This window comes from Malaclemys terrapin, chromosome 1, assembly GCF_027887155.1.
Source record: "Malaclemys terrapin pileata isolate rMalTer1 chromosome 1, rMalTer1.hap1, whole genome shotgun sequence".
Lineage (NCBI taxonomy): Eukaryota > Metazoa > Chordata > Testudines > Emydidae > Malaclemys > Malaclemys terrapin.
Window position 1 is genome coordinate 79227515 of NC_071505.1, and position 18516 is coordinate 79246030.

The 18516-nt window shown below is 38.1% G+C and overlaps 1 protein-coding gene across 7 annotated transcripts in view; it reads right to left on the bottom strand.

The window, feature by feature from the left end:
* Window positions 1-18516, bottom strand: part of POC1B (POC1 centriolar protein B) — a 99892-nt gene that overhangs the window by 52333 nt on the left and 29043 nt on the right. For all 7 annotated transcript variants that reach the window (XM_054027747.1, XM_054027765.1, XM_054027755.1 and 4 more), the window contains 2 exons: window positions 10814-10966; window positions 696-782 (listed from right to left, as the gene is read on the bottom strand). In XM_054027747.1, the coding sequence (XP_053883722.1) occupies window positions 696-782; window positions 10814-10966 (240 nt within the window). The remainder of the gene's footprint in view (window positions 1-695; window positions 783-10813; window positions 10967-18516) is intronic.

Here is an 18516-nt window from a genome sequence, read left to right on the forward strand (position 1 = left end):
TTTCAGAGCTAATAATTCAGGGGGAGGCAGAGGGAGGGAGGAAACATTCTCATCCTAGAAAAGTATTTCTCATTTTAACCTAACTCTAGAACAGTACATCCTTTATTATCCAACACCGAGTGTGCATTTTTCTCCTCCTACGAAAGCACCATTTAAATATTGCCTTTCTTTCCTCCCACACACCACTGTTATATGAAAGTGAACACTAAAAGGAACTAATCCTATCATTCCTTCTTAGAATGATGTGCACTAGCTGATACCATAAAAGGAGAAAAATCAAATCATATCATTATTGGCACTCTTTATCAATAAGAAGACTGTTCTTTGTTTTCCAGTACATGTCTATTTGTCTGCAACTTAAGTTAGCAAAATCAAATATTTCATAAATTAAATATTTACACAGAAACAATATTATGTGATTTTTCAACAGCTAATTATGAGCTGCTCTTCAGTACAATAAAAGATTAAATCTCTTAAGCAAAGTGAAAACTTCACTCTTGCACCATCTTCTGGTTAACACTGAATTGTGGAAGGAAATTTGAACATGGAGGCTAAGAAGTTAAGACTCTTAATAGTAAAACTATTTATTGGACTCTGACTACATTTTATCAATTTAGAGAAGTCCACATTGCCACTAACCTATTAATTTAAACTATGCTTTGACCTTCCGAACATGTCCCCCCCAGGAAACTTACCGGAGAACTGAAATACACGGAGGAACTAATATCTACGACAGGTGGGTCAAGCGTTTGTGTATCTGTCACATCGAAGCTAGGATCTATCTGTCAAAAACAAATTTTGCTGTTAGTATTTCTATATCAACAGAAAATGGAAACAAGACTGAGCCCACAAAGACCATATGTTAAATGAGGGCATGCCTATCAACACAGCTACAGGTAAGGGTAATATATTCATAAAAGAAACTGCTTTCTTTGAAGCCTTTCCTGTTATCATAATCATAATGTATTGGTAACCACACACATTAAAGAAACCAATTATATTAACGCAGGTCATATCAAATAGGTCTACAGTCCATACTTTTGTTATAAACCTCAAACACCCCCAAAAAATAAATTGACTCAAAGGTTCTTATCTTATTCTTAGCACAGGAACTACGAATCAAGAAGTTAAATTTTATGATAGAATATGAAAATGTAGGAGTGGAAATAGCAACTATAAAATTGATTTAATCAGGGCAGTTAACACTGATGTTACCCAAAATTTAAGCCAGCTGCTGATCTCCAATAGAATCACTAATGACCTTTGAAGAAATGCATTCCAGGAAGCTTTTTTCCAAGCTTCCAAATGTGGCTTCTATATATTTTCTCATGTGATCTGAAGCCCAAACTAAAAGGGCAGTATGTAATTTTTGCAGTCTATTCTTCTGAAGATTCCTTGTAAAATTTCTGCTATGATTTCATCTTTTTCCATTCTGGAAATATGATTGCACATAGCTAGACTAGGAGTACAATTTTCAAAATCATCCAAATGACTTAGGAGCCTAAGCCCTACTTTCAAAAGAACTCTAATTCTCATTTGCAAATCATGTTTGTTTTTTAGGTTATGAGGCAACAGTGGTTTCTGTGGTAGGTCAAGCGTCTGAATAGAAGTCACGGTGTCTGAAAAAAATGCAAAAACTGATTCATGGTGAGCTATTATATGAAAGTGATTGACTATGAAGATCTGCATTCTGCCTGAAATGCATTACATAGCTACACACCACAAAAATATCAGAAGTTTGTGCTGTCAGGACACTAAATTATTTGACATTGTTTGGTTCTATAAGTTTGAACAGAAGTTAGAAGTGCTTATTTGTACCTTTTGTCATGGTTCTGAAAATTTTTATCTAAAATGGGAGAGCTAAGAGAAATATTAATATAAATGTAATATAAAAACCTCATGAAAACATAGAAGGAAAATCCTTCTTACACCTATCATAAGATTTTATGACTGCCAATTACCATAGTATCGGAGCATCTTGCATGTAAAATACACATAATAGTTTATTGTGGACTTTAGAGTGATTTTGAGTAAAAACTCTAGTTGGGGGAGATTTGTCACAGGCTGGCTGGCCCCTTAAGGGGCGTTGGACGCAGCCTTGCCTGTGATAGATGAGCTACTGTCCCAGCTGACCTGACTGGATAGGAATCAGATGGCCCTGTTTAATTATTAGACCCAGTTGGGATGGGAGCATGGGATGCTTGTGAAGAGCTGAGAGAGCTCAGTCTGGAGAGAGAAGCTGCAGAAGGGCAAATGGCACCTCTGGCAGGCCTTGGAGAAGGATAACTCCCAGGCAGACAGCCTGGAAGAGGATGAGGGAAGACTCCCACAGCGGAAAAGCCCTGAGAGTCGAGCTCTACAGCGGATGAGGAAACAACTGAAAGCTGAGCCCAGATGGTGCAGAACCCTTTTCTCTATGTTGTCCTATATTGTCTAAGTTTGTTACCAGCACTAGGTGGTGCTAAGAGAGTTACTGTCTGGGAGAGTTTCTGGGTGAAAGGGGCAAATGAGTTGAGTGTCATCAGCATACTGTTTACAGCTGAGTACATTGCATCTCACTGTCTTTTGCATTGATTTCATGTAGATATTGAAGAGAGGAGATAATATGGATCTCCATGTGCAGCCCTTGGAGAGAAAGAGCAATTACCCATCATGACACAGAGCTCTGTTGGAGAGGAACAACTGGAGCCACTGAATGCTGAGCCCTGTACTCCTGCTATGTCATGTAGGTCATATATTATTCCAAAATATGCTGAAGACTTTGATGTTTCCAATGGCTCATGAGTGTCAAACTCAAAATTATTATAAAACCACATATCTGCTTCTCTTGTGTATTACAGTCTCCCTCTTCCTTAAAATCCCTTCTTAAAATCCAATTTATATAAGCTTGCCTATAAACCATAGCTTTAATTAAATCTAAACCACCACCAAAACATACATCATCCCATGTGACTAATATAATCTTTATGTTCTCACTGCTGTCCTATTCTTTCTCCATCTTTTCCCTTTGTTTTCCCCTCTTGCTAGCCTTTTGTTTATTTTGGCTCCACTCACACAATCTGCTTCATGTTGACGGATCCTAACACCCATGAGGAGGACCAGTGAAGTTAGTGAGGCTGTACATAGTAGCAAGGGGCCTGCCTACATGAAGCAACATGCAGGTCAGGACCTTACACTACGTTTTTCAGGTTAGGGAATCTATCTTATTTATGTGAAGTGTTATGCATGTCTGTGGAAGCCTATGTTTTTATACCATTTCCATCACCTTGCTATCTGAGAATCAAACCCTCTGATATGTTCTTCAATTCAAACATGTTTGGTCCAAATATGTTCTTACAGTCTAAATATTTGGACTGGATAAAAAGTAGAAGAGCGTGTCATAGAGCTAAGGAATAGTAAATGAATTTCATGCCCAGTGTGAGGAACAGGGTACCTGTAAAAAGAAAGTATCTTACACAGTGTACATAATGCAAGCCTTATTGTACAACACGATTGAGTTGAATCCCTAGCCATTTATAGAGTAAGGTGAAGCATGAGCAATAGGCAGCATAGACTGATAAAGAATAAGCACTGCCAGACAAACCTGATTGCATTTTTTTTTTAATAAAAAATCACAAAAATCAGTTGACAACAGAAGCATACTGCATGTAATATATTTAATAAAACATTTATTACTGTTTCATGAAAACTTAATTAAAATTGGCTTAGATAAGAACTTAATGCAGAGGACGAAACCTGGCTTGAAACTGTAAACAAGAGGCAACTCTAGACATGAATGACTACGAACTGCTGCTGTGAATGACAATGAATCACCTGCCCATAGAAAGTGCAAAAATTATTCTAGACCCTGGTGGTTAGGACACTCACCTAGGATGTGAGAAGCCCACGTTCATGGCCCTGCTCTTACACACCATGGAACAGCTTCAACAGGACAGACAGAGAGACCCACAACAGAATATTCCATAACCCAGTGGCTAGAGCAATTCTCTTGCCAAGTTCAAATCCCTTCTCCACATCAGGCAGAGGGGGAACTTACACTTTTACTTCTCCAAATTGCCGAAAAATTAATAAATATTGGTTTTGGTTCAACACAATGATTTTTTCCCATGATTTTTCACGAGTGCCAGCAAACTGAAATATCCATTATTCACCCAGCTCTACTTAATAGGGGGGAGAAACATGTGAAGTGGTCATCCTGAAAGAGACCTAGAAAAGATACTGGAAAGCCAGTAGATACTGGATCTGACTAAAGAAGGCAGGGGGACTTAGGACTTTTCATGCAATAGCAATCTCATCCTGGAGCAGGAAGGTAACAGTCTCTCTTTATGTGAGTCTGCAATATGCTTTCTGGGCACATCAGAAAGATACTGACAAGGTAGAGAGAATTCAGAGAACCAAAAAGGGCTGCAGAGCCTGTCTGCAAGATAAAAAAAAAAGAACTAAATATGTATAGATAAAGCAAGAAAGTAAGGCAGGCAGGACATGAAACAGTGTACAAATATTTCAAGGGTATAAATATTGAGGATAATTATTTAGTGCAATACATATAAGCATAATCTGAAAAAATGGAATGAGGCTAAGAGAGAATATTTAAGACAAATCTCTCAAAATATTTCCTGACATCAAGATGAATTAGATTGTAGAATAGTCTCCCCAAGGGTATTGGTGGAAATTTCATTTAACTTTTTTTTAAAAAGAGTGAGACTGGCCAAAACCCTAGAAAGTACAGTGTATCAAATAATTCTCCATTGACAGGGTGATTGACTAGAGAATCTTCCTTAGTTAAAAAAGTACCTAGTCAATTAGATTATAATATTAAACATGTTCATTAATCTACTCTAATAATTTCTAAAGGAATATTAACCTTTGACCTATGCAATAAAAAATAAGCACTTCTGCAGAAGTTTCCATTCAAAGATCTCTCAGCACTTTCTGAATATTAATTATTAAAAGGGAATTTGGTCTTAAAGTAGAGGATAATAGCTTAAGAAAATGAGGTACTGAGATTAGGTCATTTGCTGAAGATCACAGGGAAAAAGTATGGCAGAAAAAACTACTAGAATCAAGGTCTACTGTCTCCTACTTCTGTGCTTTAACCACGATTGTTATTTTACTGACCTCCATTAACTGGCTTGAAGAGATTAATATAAAAATATTGTTACACACTATAGTTTTATAGTGTGTTTAATCTGAAAATCTGATTTTGTGCTGGGTTGACGTCCTCAAGGTAAAACAAACCAAGAAAATATTCTCTGATTTTTACTGCCACCTAGTGTGGATTAGTAGTCTGTTCATCTAAGAAAAATGCTGATTTAAAATTACGCAGAAAATTTAAATGTGCAACTGGACAAGCAAAACATATTCAAACTCATAATACAAACACAAACACAATGCACTTAAATATAACAGAATATTACATTCAAGTTTGAACATATTTTTAAAGTGATGTACTAGCTCAACCTTCCATCCATTTAAAATCCTCGCCTACATACGGAGGATTCAATTAAAGCAGAAATACAGAAAGCTCAAAAATCACAACTTAGTCTCTTCCAGAGTGGTGCGCGCAACTTAGCATATTACACTACAACCGTACCCCTGAATAATTAAACCTAAAGCAAACCTTGCTATCTCCAGATAAATAATACAACTTATGTTTTCACAGAAAATCCATTAAACATATGGCATGAAAGACAAGAAGTCCCTTATGTACAGAACATGTTCTTCCCGTTAAAAGTTTAACTGTAAATCTAAGCCAGTTTTGTATTGTGTAGATTTTAATTTAGTCTTTTAATTCAGTGTTTCCTACTATAACTCTAGATTATTATCTAGATAATTATGTTAATTACTGCACATATAGCAGTTTATTTGGTTACTCCCAACGCCCATATGTATTCCATAGCATAAGGGGACCAAATTCCATGGCAAGAATGCCTAAATTCTACAGTAATCTTAAAATTACTCTGTAGTCCAAACACTCTTCTTTCCCATCCAGTTATGCCTCGAAAAACATTCAATGGCAATTTAGGAGTTTACGATATTCAGATGCAAAGTAAGTCAATGTTTATTTTCAAGTATGGTAACCCAGCTCCAATTTGTGGGCCTCAACTCCTGCAGAACCATCTACTAGGTGGCCTGGCTCAGAACCGTCGTCTCCATTTAGGCCAAGGAAGAGAGTAGCTTGCAGCTGGCGTCAGCAACTCACTTCTCTAAGCCTTGACTTCTGTGTTGTTCTCTAGGTAGCTCAAACTATATTACTAATTTTCTCTGTTCATAGGCTGTAAACTGGACTCCAGCTCTGGCTCCCTAACTTCCTAGCTCCATGGACCTATAGTCTGATCTATTATGAGAGATTCTTAAATTGTTTAGTTTATGAACATGGAGGGAGTGTCACCTGTAATCCAATAATTCCTCCTTGTGGGGAAGATGGGTAGTAAGAGGCAGCAACAATCAGGGCCCAGGTCATGGAGACAGAAAATAAAATATCAGATGCTTGCATCAACCAAAATGGTAAATTTTATGGCATATCTGAAAAATGCCAATATTTGCAGCTACACAACCAGGAGCTCTTGATTAAGATGAATGGGACAATTCAGAACTATTATTTCAGGCTCCTTGTTAACACAGGAAGACAACACTGGATCTATTTACAGTCTGTAGACATTCTCAAGCAGGGCCAGCTCCAGGTTTTCTGCCGTCCCAAGCGGCAAAAAAAAAAAAAAAAAAAAAAAAAAAAAAAAAGCGGCAGCGCGATCACACCACTCCACTCTTCGGTGGCAATTCAGCGGCAGGTCCTTTGCCCCCGGATGTGCCGTCCCAATAGCAGCCAAAGTGCCGCCCCTTGGTATTGGCCGCCCCAAGCACCTGCTTCTTTAGCTGGTTCTCAAGACTATCTCAGCAACTATGGGTATGTCTACACTGTATTAAAAAAACCTGAGGCACTGAGTCTCAGAGCCAGAATCAGCTGACTCGGGCTTGTGGAGCTTGGGCTGAGGCACATCTCCCTCACATGGTCTCAGTGCCCAAACTCCATCCCAAGCCTGAAAATCTACACCCGGGGTGGGCAAACGTTTTGGGCCGAGGGCCACATTTGGGTGGGGAAATTGTATGCAGGGCCGGGGCAGGGGGTTGGGGTGCGGGAGGGAGTGCGTGGTGTGGGAGGGGGTGCAGGAAAGGGCTCAAGGCAAGGGATTGGAGCAGAAGAGGGATGCATGAGGGGGCTGGGGTGCAGGAGGGATGCGGAGTCCAGGAGGAGGCTCAGGGCAGGGGTGCAGACTGCAGGAGGGGGCTCAGGGCAGGGGTTTGGGGTGCAGGAGGGGTGCAGGGTGTACGAGGTGCTCCGCATGCACTGCCCTTGCCAGGCCTCCAGGTGCCTCCCCTGAAGCTCCCACTGGCCGAGAACGGGGAACCGCAGCCAATGGGAGCTGCGGGGGGCAGTGCCTGGGGGCCGCAGGGAAGTGATGCCGGACCCTTCTGAGAACGGCGCCCACGGTGCCATGGGGAGCAATCCCCCGGGCCAGATCCAAAGTCCTGAGGGGCCGGATCCGGCCCACGGGCCATAGTTTGCCCACCTCTGATCTACACTGTACTGTTATATCCCCACAGCTGAGCCAGCTTACCTTGGCCAGCCATGGGTCTTATCACATTGTAGACATTCTTTATAAGGTGTTTTTTTTTTTTTTTTTTTTTTATAATGAAAGCTTACTTTTGAGAACTGCAGAATACTTGGAGCTCTGGTTACTCCTAATCTCAAACATCAGCCTGATCATTTTAAATGATGTTAATTTATCGAATCGTAAAATTTTATAAACTATAAAGATGGAATTTGGTGCCATACATTAAGACACATAATGGATCTGAATTTTAAGCAGGATTGGATGAATTCCTCACTAGTTGTGATTATATATTATTATAGTAGCTACCAGTTAAGCTTTAGAAAGTAGAGTGATCCCCTGGAGAATTCAGAAAGATACCTTCACTAGTACCATCATTGTGTACAACATTACACAATCATCAAGATGAAATCTGGATGTACTCACACCTTCCCTGGAAGCTTCAGGTTTCTGTCACTATAGGCGGTAGAATACCATGAGATGGACTAATTATGGAAGTCCTTAAGATTCATAAGTTGTGCTTTTTTTTTTTATGGACTTGTTTGATTCCCACACACTGTCATGCATTCTTAGGGTATATCTATACTAGAGTGACTGCACCGGCACAGCTATGGCTCTGCAGCTGTGCTGCTGTAGTGTAGACACTTTCTACATTGACAGAAAGGGGGTTTTCTGTACATATAGGTAATCCACCTCTCTGAAAGGAGGTATCTATGTCAACGGAAGAATTTTAGATGTAGGCCAGGCCTTAGTATTTTTTTCCTAAGGCAATTAAATAGTTTTCATGCCTGCTATAGAGGTGTCTAGGTCTCTTTCTTGACACATTTTGTAGTAATATATTCAACCCTTCTTGAATATTCAATCTTCTTCAATCATTGAGGGGCCCACTTAGGGATCTGGGGCAAAATCAGTACTTGATCCTACCAGTGAAGGCAGGGGGCTGGACTCGACCTTTCGGGGTCCCTTCCAGTTCTATGAGATAGGTATATTTAATATTGCTGGATTGCATTTCTGTCTCCGTGAAGGCTTGAAAGGTTATGCATTCTTTTATTACTGCCACTTAAAATTGATTAACCTATTTGTGGTTTTGCCCTTAATGCTTGTATACATTCTAAAGAATACAAAAAGCAGCTCCTGGGGCCTCTTAATGTGCTACAATGCCCAGCATCACTGAGTTAATTTTAAATATATAAGCCTCAGATTTAGTTAAGGACTAACTTCTCCACCTGCCATTCCCCATAAAATATATCATTTGTTGTTTGTCAAAGCTAAGCAGCTCTGCTTTTTGTTTAATGTCTCCATTTACTTGCACACTGGAGACATGAGTTACTAGAAGGATTAAGTATCATAACCAGATTGTCCTACGGCTGAAATATACTACATACCCCTATTTGTTGGGGGGAGAGGAAATAGCAGGGCTATTTCAGGGGCAGGAAATGAAGTATGAACAAAAGAAGAGTGCAGTTATAATCTGAAAAGTGACTCTAAAATGGCATAATGAGACACGGGATGATACATCTTCCAGGTCAAGTTTATTCAGTTTAGAAAAAACTTTTTTCTGAGACATGCAAACTGAACATGGGATATGAAAGTCAATTTGTGTTATTACTAGTTCGTGAGCAGTGAACCCTACACAACTGAGGTGCTTCAATTACACAATTGATTGTACCTGCTATATAATACACCTCACTTGGAGGCAAGGCTTACTGGTAAGGCATACTCAGAAAAGGTCAGCTTGACTTTCACATCTTCAACTTAGTTTGCAAGTCTGAATGTTCTTAAAAAACAACAAAACAATTTCTTTCACATATAAACTGAGTACACTGGATCTGGCAATTTTCAGAGATGGTAAATGCTTTTACTAACAAATGCCACCTCAAAGATTTAGCTATTAATTGGTCATTCAAAATTTTAAGGCAACCTCTTGCTATCATCGGCATTATTGTTTGCTGCTCTGATGATTCATTTATATCATATGAGACAGCTGGAGAGAAGTTACAGTACTTCTTTCATTATTATCTATTGGTGACATTGTAACATTATTTTTTAAATGTTGCTGATGGAATGAGACATTAAAATGGAGGACTTAAATCACAGAAACAACAACAAATTGCCAAAGTTATTATTGGTCACCTACATATTGTTGCTGACTGAGTTTGTCACATTTTGTATTTGTGCCATCATGCTGAGACCACTGCTTTTTAATATGACAAAATCTTACAGCTAGCATAACTATCTGCAGAAAAGAAGAGTAAGCGGGGGGGGGGGGGGGGGAGGGGAATGGATAGCAGCCTTCGACTACCTGAACGGGGGGTTCCAAAGAGGATGGAGCTAGGCTGTGCTCAGTGGTGGCAGATGACAACAAGGAACAATGGTCTCCAGTTGCAGTTGGGGAGGTCTAGATTGGATATTAGGAAAAACTATTTCACTAGAAGGGTGGTGAAGTATTGGAATGGGTTACCTAGGGAGGTGGTGAAATCTCTATCCTTAGAGGTTTTTAAGGCCCAGCTTGACAAAGCCCTGGCTGGGATGATTTAGTTGGTGTTGGTCCTGCTTTGAGCAGGGAATTGGACAAGATGACCACCTGAGGTTTCTTCCAACTCTAATCTTCTATGATTCTTTCTGTCTGATTATAAACATGAGGGCCAACAAAGTGAAGTACCACAAACTTTCAAGTATAGTTAGTGCTAATGAGAAATGCCAAGAGACAGCATTCTGCACTTAGTTGCTCACAAGAACACAGAGCTTGTATCCAAAATATATACCCAAATCTTCCTCATTACGATCAAGAATTTGCAGTGATAGGAAAAATATGGATCAAGCTACACCTGATAATTTACTTTAAACAATTCTAAATCTTTACAGTATTCATTTTTTAGGTTTCATTAATGAGAGGGAATAATTTCTGAATTACAATAATCATAAGTCTTATTTTCATGTTATGAAAAATGAGGATGTCAATAATTTTTAGAAAGACTAATAAAGATATTTCAATACATTCAGTGTCTGTTTCTAAAAATTTTATATTCTTTGAAACAAAAAAGAAAAACGCTGATACTGATAATAAATGACAAGAAATTGCTTAGCACTGCATTATGTGATGCCACACAGACCTCATCTCAGTATAAATGATATTTTGACAGCCAATGTTAGTTAGAGAGAGAGAAACTGTAAATATTAGTGTGGATAATCATAGAACTTACTTCAATTGACTGAGATTGCCCATCATGGGGATGAGGTGATCTTGGATAAATATCAAGAAGGTGAGGTGGGTCATCAGTATGTATTCTTCTTCTATGTTGTTTAAGAACTTCCTTATAGTTAAATGAATCAAAATTCGTCTTCCACAGTAATACCTGTAAATCAACCATCAACCTTATTAAAATTGAATAATTTTTTTAATAAGGAAAATAACTCTTCAAAAGGAAAACTACAGGAACTTGATTTTCAAAAAGTAATGGTACAAATCTTCTGCTCTCCAAATTGCAATACAATAGATATGTGCAATTTCCATAAAGAACCTACAATATCATTTTAAAGGCAAAACACTGTTTAAAATAATAAAGGTTCAATGTTAGGAATTTGACTTTCAGCATATTCTAATATCCAAACCATAACTGTTTAGTGATATTCTGTTGATTACAGTTAAAAATACAAGCACCTCAAAATTTGTAACAGAAAAAAAAAACAAAAACCCTAACGAGTCTTGGCAATACAGTATAAGGTTTTGGACTTTGAATTGAAATATAAATATAAGGGTTTGTCCCCTGACAAACCTATGCTTGCAGAAGATAAAGAAATGTTAACGAATTATAGCATATGCTCCAGACCCCACCCCGATTCTAATAGATTAAAGAATAAAACAGGGTAACATACTTATACTGAACTAGAAAATGAAGGATTGTTAAATAAGATTAAGAGCTTTGATATAGCTATATTTTACTAATTTGAAATTATGAATAATTAATTATAGATAAGCTAAAACTTAGGTCAAGCCCTTGCCTGGCATCAGTGTGGTTTTGTCAATTCTTTGATATAAAATTGCTGAATTGTTTAAGATGATGTTATTTGCTGTCAAGATAAGTAATGTATTGTGTTGGAAGATGCAAGTAAGAGGTATACAATCATGTAATGATAAATAAAAACCTCTTTTTCTGGGAAGATCCAGGAACATGGTGACACAGAACAACATGATCCAGAACCTGCAAAACTATCCGGAAAAATGCAGAAGTTGGGTAACTGAAGGTTACTCATATGTAATGTATGGATACATATAAAAATTAAACAGGTGATGTGCTAAAGGCCAATTGGATAAAATGAAGTAATTTGGAACGCAGAAAGATACAAAAGACCTAAGTGAACTCTGCCCAAACTGTAGAAACACCGAACCAGAAATTGAAGTACTGGACTAAAGGACCAGACCAGGATATCAGAGGAGGCAATGACCATCATGGAAGGTACAAGTGCCCCAGAATGTGGTAACTTGGGTCGTTTACAAATTCTGTCTTCTCTGTTATTATTGCATGGCATAAATATATGTTCAGACACTGTAAGTAACAATAATTTTGTCTGAAATTATATAAAGGGAAAAAATTGATTAAGCCTAAACCACCACCATCTTTGGTAAATTGTTCCAATAATTAATTCCATCACGGTTAAAAAATTTCACTTTATTTTTAATTTGAATTTTTCCTAGCTTCAACTTCCAATCATTTGATCTTGTTATATGAATCTGTGCTATACTGAAGAGCCCTCTATTATCAAATTTCTATTCCCCGTGTAAGTACTATTGTCAAGGCACCTCAACCTTCTTTTTGATAAGCCAAAGAGATTGAGCTCCTTAAGTATTTTCTTATAGATACGTTTTCCAATCCTTCATTTAGTAGATGGCTCTTCTCTGAGCCCTCTGATTTTTCAATATCTTTCTTGAATTTTGGACACCAGAACTGGACACCATATTCTATCAGCAGTCCCACCTGAGCCAAATACAAAGGAAATAGAGCTGCTCTGTTCCTACTCAATATTCCCTCATTCATGCATCCGAGAATTGTGTTAGCCCTTTTGGCCAAAGCATCATACTAGGAACTCATATTGACTTGATTATCCACCATGATTCTAAAGTCCTTTTCAGAATCACTGCTTCTCAGGGTAGAGTCTTCCAACCTGTAAGTATGAGCTACATTCTTTGTTTCTTTATGTGACCTTACATTTGGCCATACTGAAATGCATTTTTGATTGCTTGTTAAGCTGGACGCTATCTAGATCACCTGTATCAGTGACCTGTCCTCTTCATTATTTACCACTCCCCTAATCTTTGTGTAACCTGTCAATTTTATTAGTAGGATTTTGTGTTTTCTTACAGGTCATTGATGAAAATTAAATAGCTTAGGCCAAGAATCAATCCCTTCAAATCCCCACAAGAAACACAACTCATTGATGATTCCCCATTTACAATTACATTTTGAGACCCATCAGTTACTTAGTTTTTAATCCATTTAATATGGGCCATGTTAATTTTGTATTGTTCTAGTTTTTTTTTAATTAAAATGTCATGCAGTACCAAATCAAATGTCTGTTTCCTTTAAATTTCTTTAGTGGAAGGACTCCATGTAGGACTATAGGCCTAGTTTTGGCCTCAATGAGATATTGTTTTAAGTTGGATTTAGATATTAGCATGAGTGATAGGCCCAAAGCATTTGACCAAAAAGAATGAGATCACAAGAAAGGAGGATTGTTTGTATTAAAGCTGTAATGACCCGTGCAATACCAGTGTTATCTTATTTAAGGTTTAGGTTGAAGTAACAGAAATTAAGAAAACATGGTCAATTGGGTGCTAGGTCCAGGGCTCAGCCCAAAAATTCCTTCCCTTGGCTTTAGCTAAGGCGCAATTACCAGCAATGACATCACTTGTTTACTATAGTATATAAAATCAGGGTTCTTTAGGAATGAATGTCTTCAGGAGAGCTTTTCCTTACCCCTCTGGAATCATACCATGATAGGAAGGTATCACCCAGGGCCTGATCCTGTTGTAAGTATTTTGGCCAATGCTTATAACTGAATTGTTAGTAGGATACAGAGAATAAGTGTGTATATAGTTATATTGTTATTTTTGATGTAACCAACACCAAATGGACTCTGGAATAAGAAAGAAATGTTTGCGTGGAAAAAGAATCCTGGCAAACCTTGATAAATCTATTGGGGAAATTATTTCCAACATGCCAGTTTGAACAAAAGTTGACAATTATGTAGCCTCTCTCCAACTTAAGAAAGATTGGTATGGAGAAGAGAGAAACATTTTAATCACCTGTTTATGCTCTCTGTATGTGTGTATATATATCTCCTCAATATATGTTCCATTCTATATGCATCCGAAGAAGTGGGCTGTAGTCCACGAAAGCTTATGCTCTAATAAATTTGTTAGTCTCTAAGGTGCCACAAGTACTCCTGTTCTTCATTTTAATCTATAGCTGTTCACATGTTCATTTTATAGCTGCTTGACTAGCTACTCAACAGTTATTTGTTGCAGTCATGACAGAGAACACCAGGGAAACAGTACCTAAAATGTTTGTTGGGAGGAAATTACAATATCTGTGTGTATAGCAGGAAAAGAAAAAAAAGGGTTGATGGAAATTCAGTAATGTTAACTATTTGACTACTCCCTTGACTGGGAGCTTTCACAGAACATGCCCTCGTCAGAGGCAGGTAGGATACAGAGAATGCGCTCATCACTTATTAATTCTTGTAAGAAAGACTAAAGTAGTTTTTGGGCAGTTCAACCTTTACTCTATTCCCAAATAACTGGACTCTTATTGTTACTTTTGACTGTTAAAAATCTTCATTACATGATTGTTTCAAGTCTCACCTCTTCCATACTGCTGCTTCTTGAGTGGAAATCTAAAGTGTTAACTGTACAAAACATTTGAAAAAAAACACTGGTCCTAGAAGGTTACACATTCCTTATGGAATTGTTCCCTGTCATGGGCTCTTGGGGTGGCCTCAGCTTCACCTAACTGCCCTCCCCCCATTAACTTGCTGTCAGTGAGGTCAGTGTTTGGACCCTTACATTCCTTAAAGCCTGTTACTTCCTAGGTGTGTCTCTCTGCTAGTCTCTGGCTGTTTTCTTGGAGCCAACCTGGTGCAAGGCTGTCACCACTTTGCTACCCCAGGCCTTTCTGCCTCCCCTTCTTTCTCTGCCCTCTTTTCTTTACAGCAGACCCTATTTCCTTTATTGGTTGCAGCTGTGGGTGCCTGCCTCCATCATTAGTGGGTCTGGCAGCTGCAAGGGGTTGTGATCAAGATGCTTGCTTGTAAACAGGAGGGACTCTCCTCCCCGCTCTGTCTATGTTCAGTATGGGGTTTGTAGACCCCATTACATTCCCCCTTTCATCTCTGTGGGTGGCCACTCAATTTAACTATGCCATTTCCTCTTCTCACTGGAGAGAATTTGGTTAACACTGTTCATGTGAACAACTATAGCCTGCTACTCTTAAAAAAAGAAAAATGAAAGGTTCCATGGTCTGTTGTGCCAAATTTTAAAGATTAAGATATATTAATGTAAACTATAGCAAAATACACAGGACACCAAGAAAATTATAACCAGATAAAATTATGATTGGGAAAGAAAGAGAGCTCTTTCTTTGTAAATAAAAACAGGGTAAAATAGGATTGACAGAGACTTTATACATTTTACAGAGCAATAGCCAACATGATATGGAGTATGTTCCTATGAAAACTCTTCACAAAAATGCCATGTAATAACAGTACCCCCAAAATCAAAAAGCATGTGTTATGCAGGATTTTCTTGCATTAAATTAAGTTCTCCCTTAAGAACTGAAAATATCTACGATACAGTGATTTATGCAAAAGTTAAAAAATATTTTTTAAAAAGCCTTTAAGAACACAACAAGAGATGCCAATACTATAACATATAATAGCTTGAAGACAGACAGCTATAAAGAAAACACTATGTAATGGGGGGAGGGGAGTAGGATTTCAAGATGATGTGCAAAAGCATCATTCAACTATGCTCCTTAAGCATTTTAAAAGGAAAGAAAAAAATCCAAAACAAATTCCAATTTAAACCTCCGTATAGACTGGAAATGTAAGCAAGTGACATCTGATTGAGCTTTATCTATTCCATGTAATCTGACAAAATAATCCACTTCATAATGACAAATTTTGGAAAACATTTTTGTTCTATTGTCTTTACATAAAGTAGCCTTTTCAACAGATGACAAATGTTACTAGATCTCCTAAGGCATTACTACAGGGAAATCTGTGTCCTTTATGTGCATCATCTGTGCTACTAACTGTAGCTATTTACTAAAAAGTTTTAATAATTACCTCAAGACATCCCCTAAAATGAATACATTTAGTATAGAGATTATTAGAGAAGCACTATAGCAGTTCCAGAAAGTTGAGTTGAGATTTTAGCTTAGACCAGGAATTAAAAAACTCTTGTAAGAATTATAGAAGGGTCACTGGCTGGCCAGTGCCCCCTCCCATGGCGGAGCATAGTTTAGCAGTCTCTTCTGGTGCCCCCATCCTTGCTCACTCCGAGCCTGAGGTAGCTTGCACCCCTTTTTATGACTCAGCCCTCTGGTCGGGTCATCTATAGTCCATCCCTTCCAGGGTAATAAAGACTCCAATAAAGCAGAAGTCTAATGACCTGGCAGCCCCACCGTAGGTTTGATAACTTTGGAGGATCAGTGTGGGAACCCAGGCCTTCCCTCTTCTCTGGGTTCTGGCCCAGGGACTCTATTAAGCAGCTAGAGTGCTTCCATAGACTCCCTGCTGTTTCCCTGTGCCACTTCCTGCTGTCAGGCTGATGCAAGAGGCTGCATGCTGCTAGAGTGCCCAAGGGGACTCTCCCCTTGAGTTCTCTGGCTGCGTGCAGCCCCTTGCACCATGAGCCTTCTCCAACTGTTTGGGAAGTCTCTTTAAATTCTTTTTCCTGCGAGTTCTCCTCCCTGTTCTCTTCTCTTTTATTCTGGAGACTCTTCTCTCCAAGAACAGCCATTCATCTCAGCTGTGGGTGGTCAGCTTGGGAAGTAACTGTTCTGCCCATTCACCCCTTCCTGGCTGTTACAGTGGAGGGTTTATATGCCCCTCACAGAATACTGTACTGTATCCTCCATAGAACAGCACTTATTATTTTTAGTAAGAAACATGCTCCTCAGAATTTCCATGTAAATCTGTTAATTAGTTTATGAATTATAATTATTTTACAATGAGCCCTTTAAGAATTGTTTTTGCTAACTCTGTTTTGGCTCCTTAATGCAAATAAAATTCCTAGTAATTTTTCAGATCTGAAGTCTGACTTACTTCTCAGGTGCAGCAAAATGTAAGGTATAGGCTACTTTAATTTTTTTTTTTTAATTAACATTTTGTTATTTTTAACCATTTCTACTTCAATTGAAATAATAGAGTATTTTGGTCATTGAATAAATGCTCAAGAAGCTATAGTTTAAAATGTTTCTATCCTTCACGGTTGTGAAGAGCTAATAGCTCCAAGAGATGCAAAGTGCCCTATTCATCTTCTTGAGATGTATGGATAAACAAAGTGTTGTGTTCCTTGACAGGTAAATTCATAAGAACTTTTTGCCTTTTGAAGACTATTAAGTTTACCATAACAGTTTCACTATTCCACTATTTGGTGTACTTTTTTCACCTCCAAACTGCACTCTTTAATTAGCACATAGTAAAGTGAAAAAGCATTTGCACGAATTTGGTAAGATTTCCTCCTTTTATGCTCAAATATTTTAGTTGTTACATCTAGCTTCATTTTCATAATAATTTCATTTATTGACCACGTGTCTTTCTGCAAATCTTTTACATCTCAAATTTCAATCTTTTTTACTAGCAAAATCCTCCAGCATCCATATCCTTGCTTCAGTCAGAGTTTATTTCTCTCCAATATTTGCCAGTCTTTTGATTGCTGTTGCAGATTCACTGTCATGTCAGCAGTTCTTTTATTTCCTTTGAGTTTCCCCAACTCATTTCTAGAAAAGGTGCCACATGAAGCTACATCTCTGGTTCTTTGCATCCGATTGCACTTTAGAAGTAAGACTGTGATGTCTTCTTTCCAATACCACCTGAGTCTTTAGTTTGAACTTTATTCCTTCAAGTTGTGTTTTCTATTAGTTGTTGAGTAAAATTCCACCCTTTTCTTCCCCCAACAAAATATGAAACATGTTTGTAGTAACTCCCCGGAGTGTCACTTCCACAAAGCTGTTCTCTGTGCCTCCATCATGGGCTCCCAAAACACATTTTGTTCTTTTTTTGTTATTGCCACATAATACTGAGGAAGCATTTTACAGAATATAAAGTTCTAATCCAAGTGCTAGATGATTTCTATTTTCCTTAATTGTGCCCCTTTATTCTTTTACCATGTAAAGACCTGGAGAAGCAGCTCTAAGACCAGATATGGTGGCATTTCATAGTGACCAGATTTACCCACATTGGCACAATCTACTGCATCCACAGTCCGGATAAGGATTAATTATATGACTTGCTGGTTTAATAAAACTTATTTTGCGTGGAATTATTAAACTGATACTCTGTATGAAATCTAGTGCTTTGGCTAATTTAAACTGGCAGAACAACAATCTAAACAGATTTTGCCCTATCTCAGCCCAAATTTTCTAATATCTCATTAATTTGTGCACTAACAGACTAGGTACCTTCCTCTAATTAGAAGGGACAACCTAGCAAACAGAGCATGTATGTAGATATATCTATCCTATGTGAATCATCATCAAAATCATCATCTTTAACCAAAGCACAGCAAAATTACTTTCCTGCTGTGCACTTCTGAATAGAAGAGATTTGTTTGAATTGCTGTATTATGATCCACATTGTTTCCCTGAACTTGAATCATTACTTCTGGTGTCTTTCTTATGATATG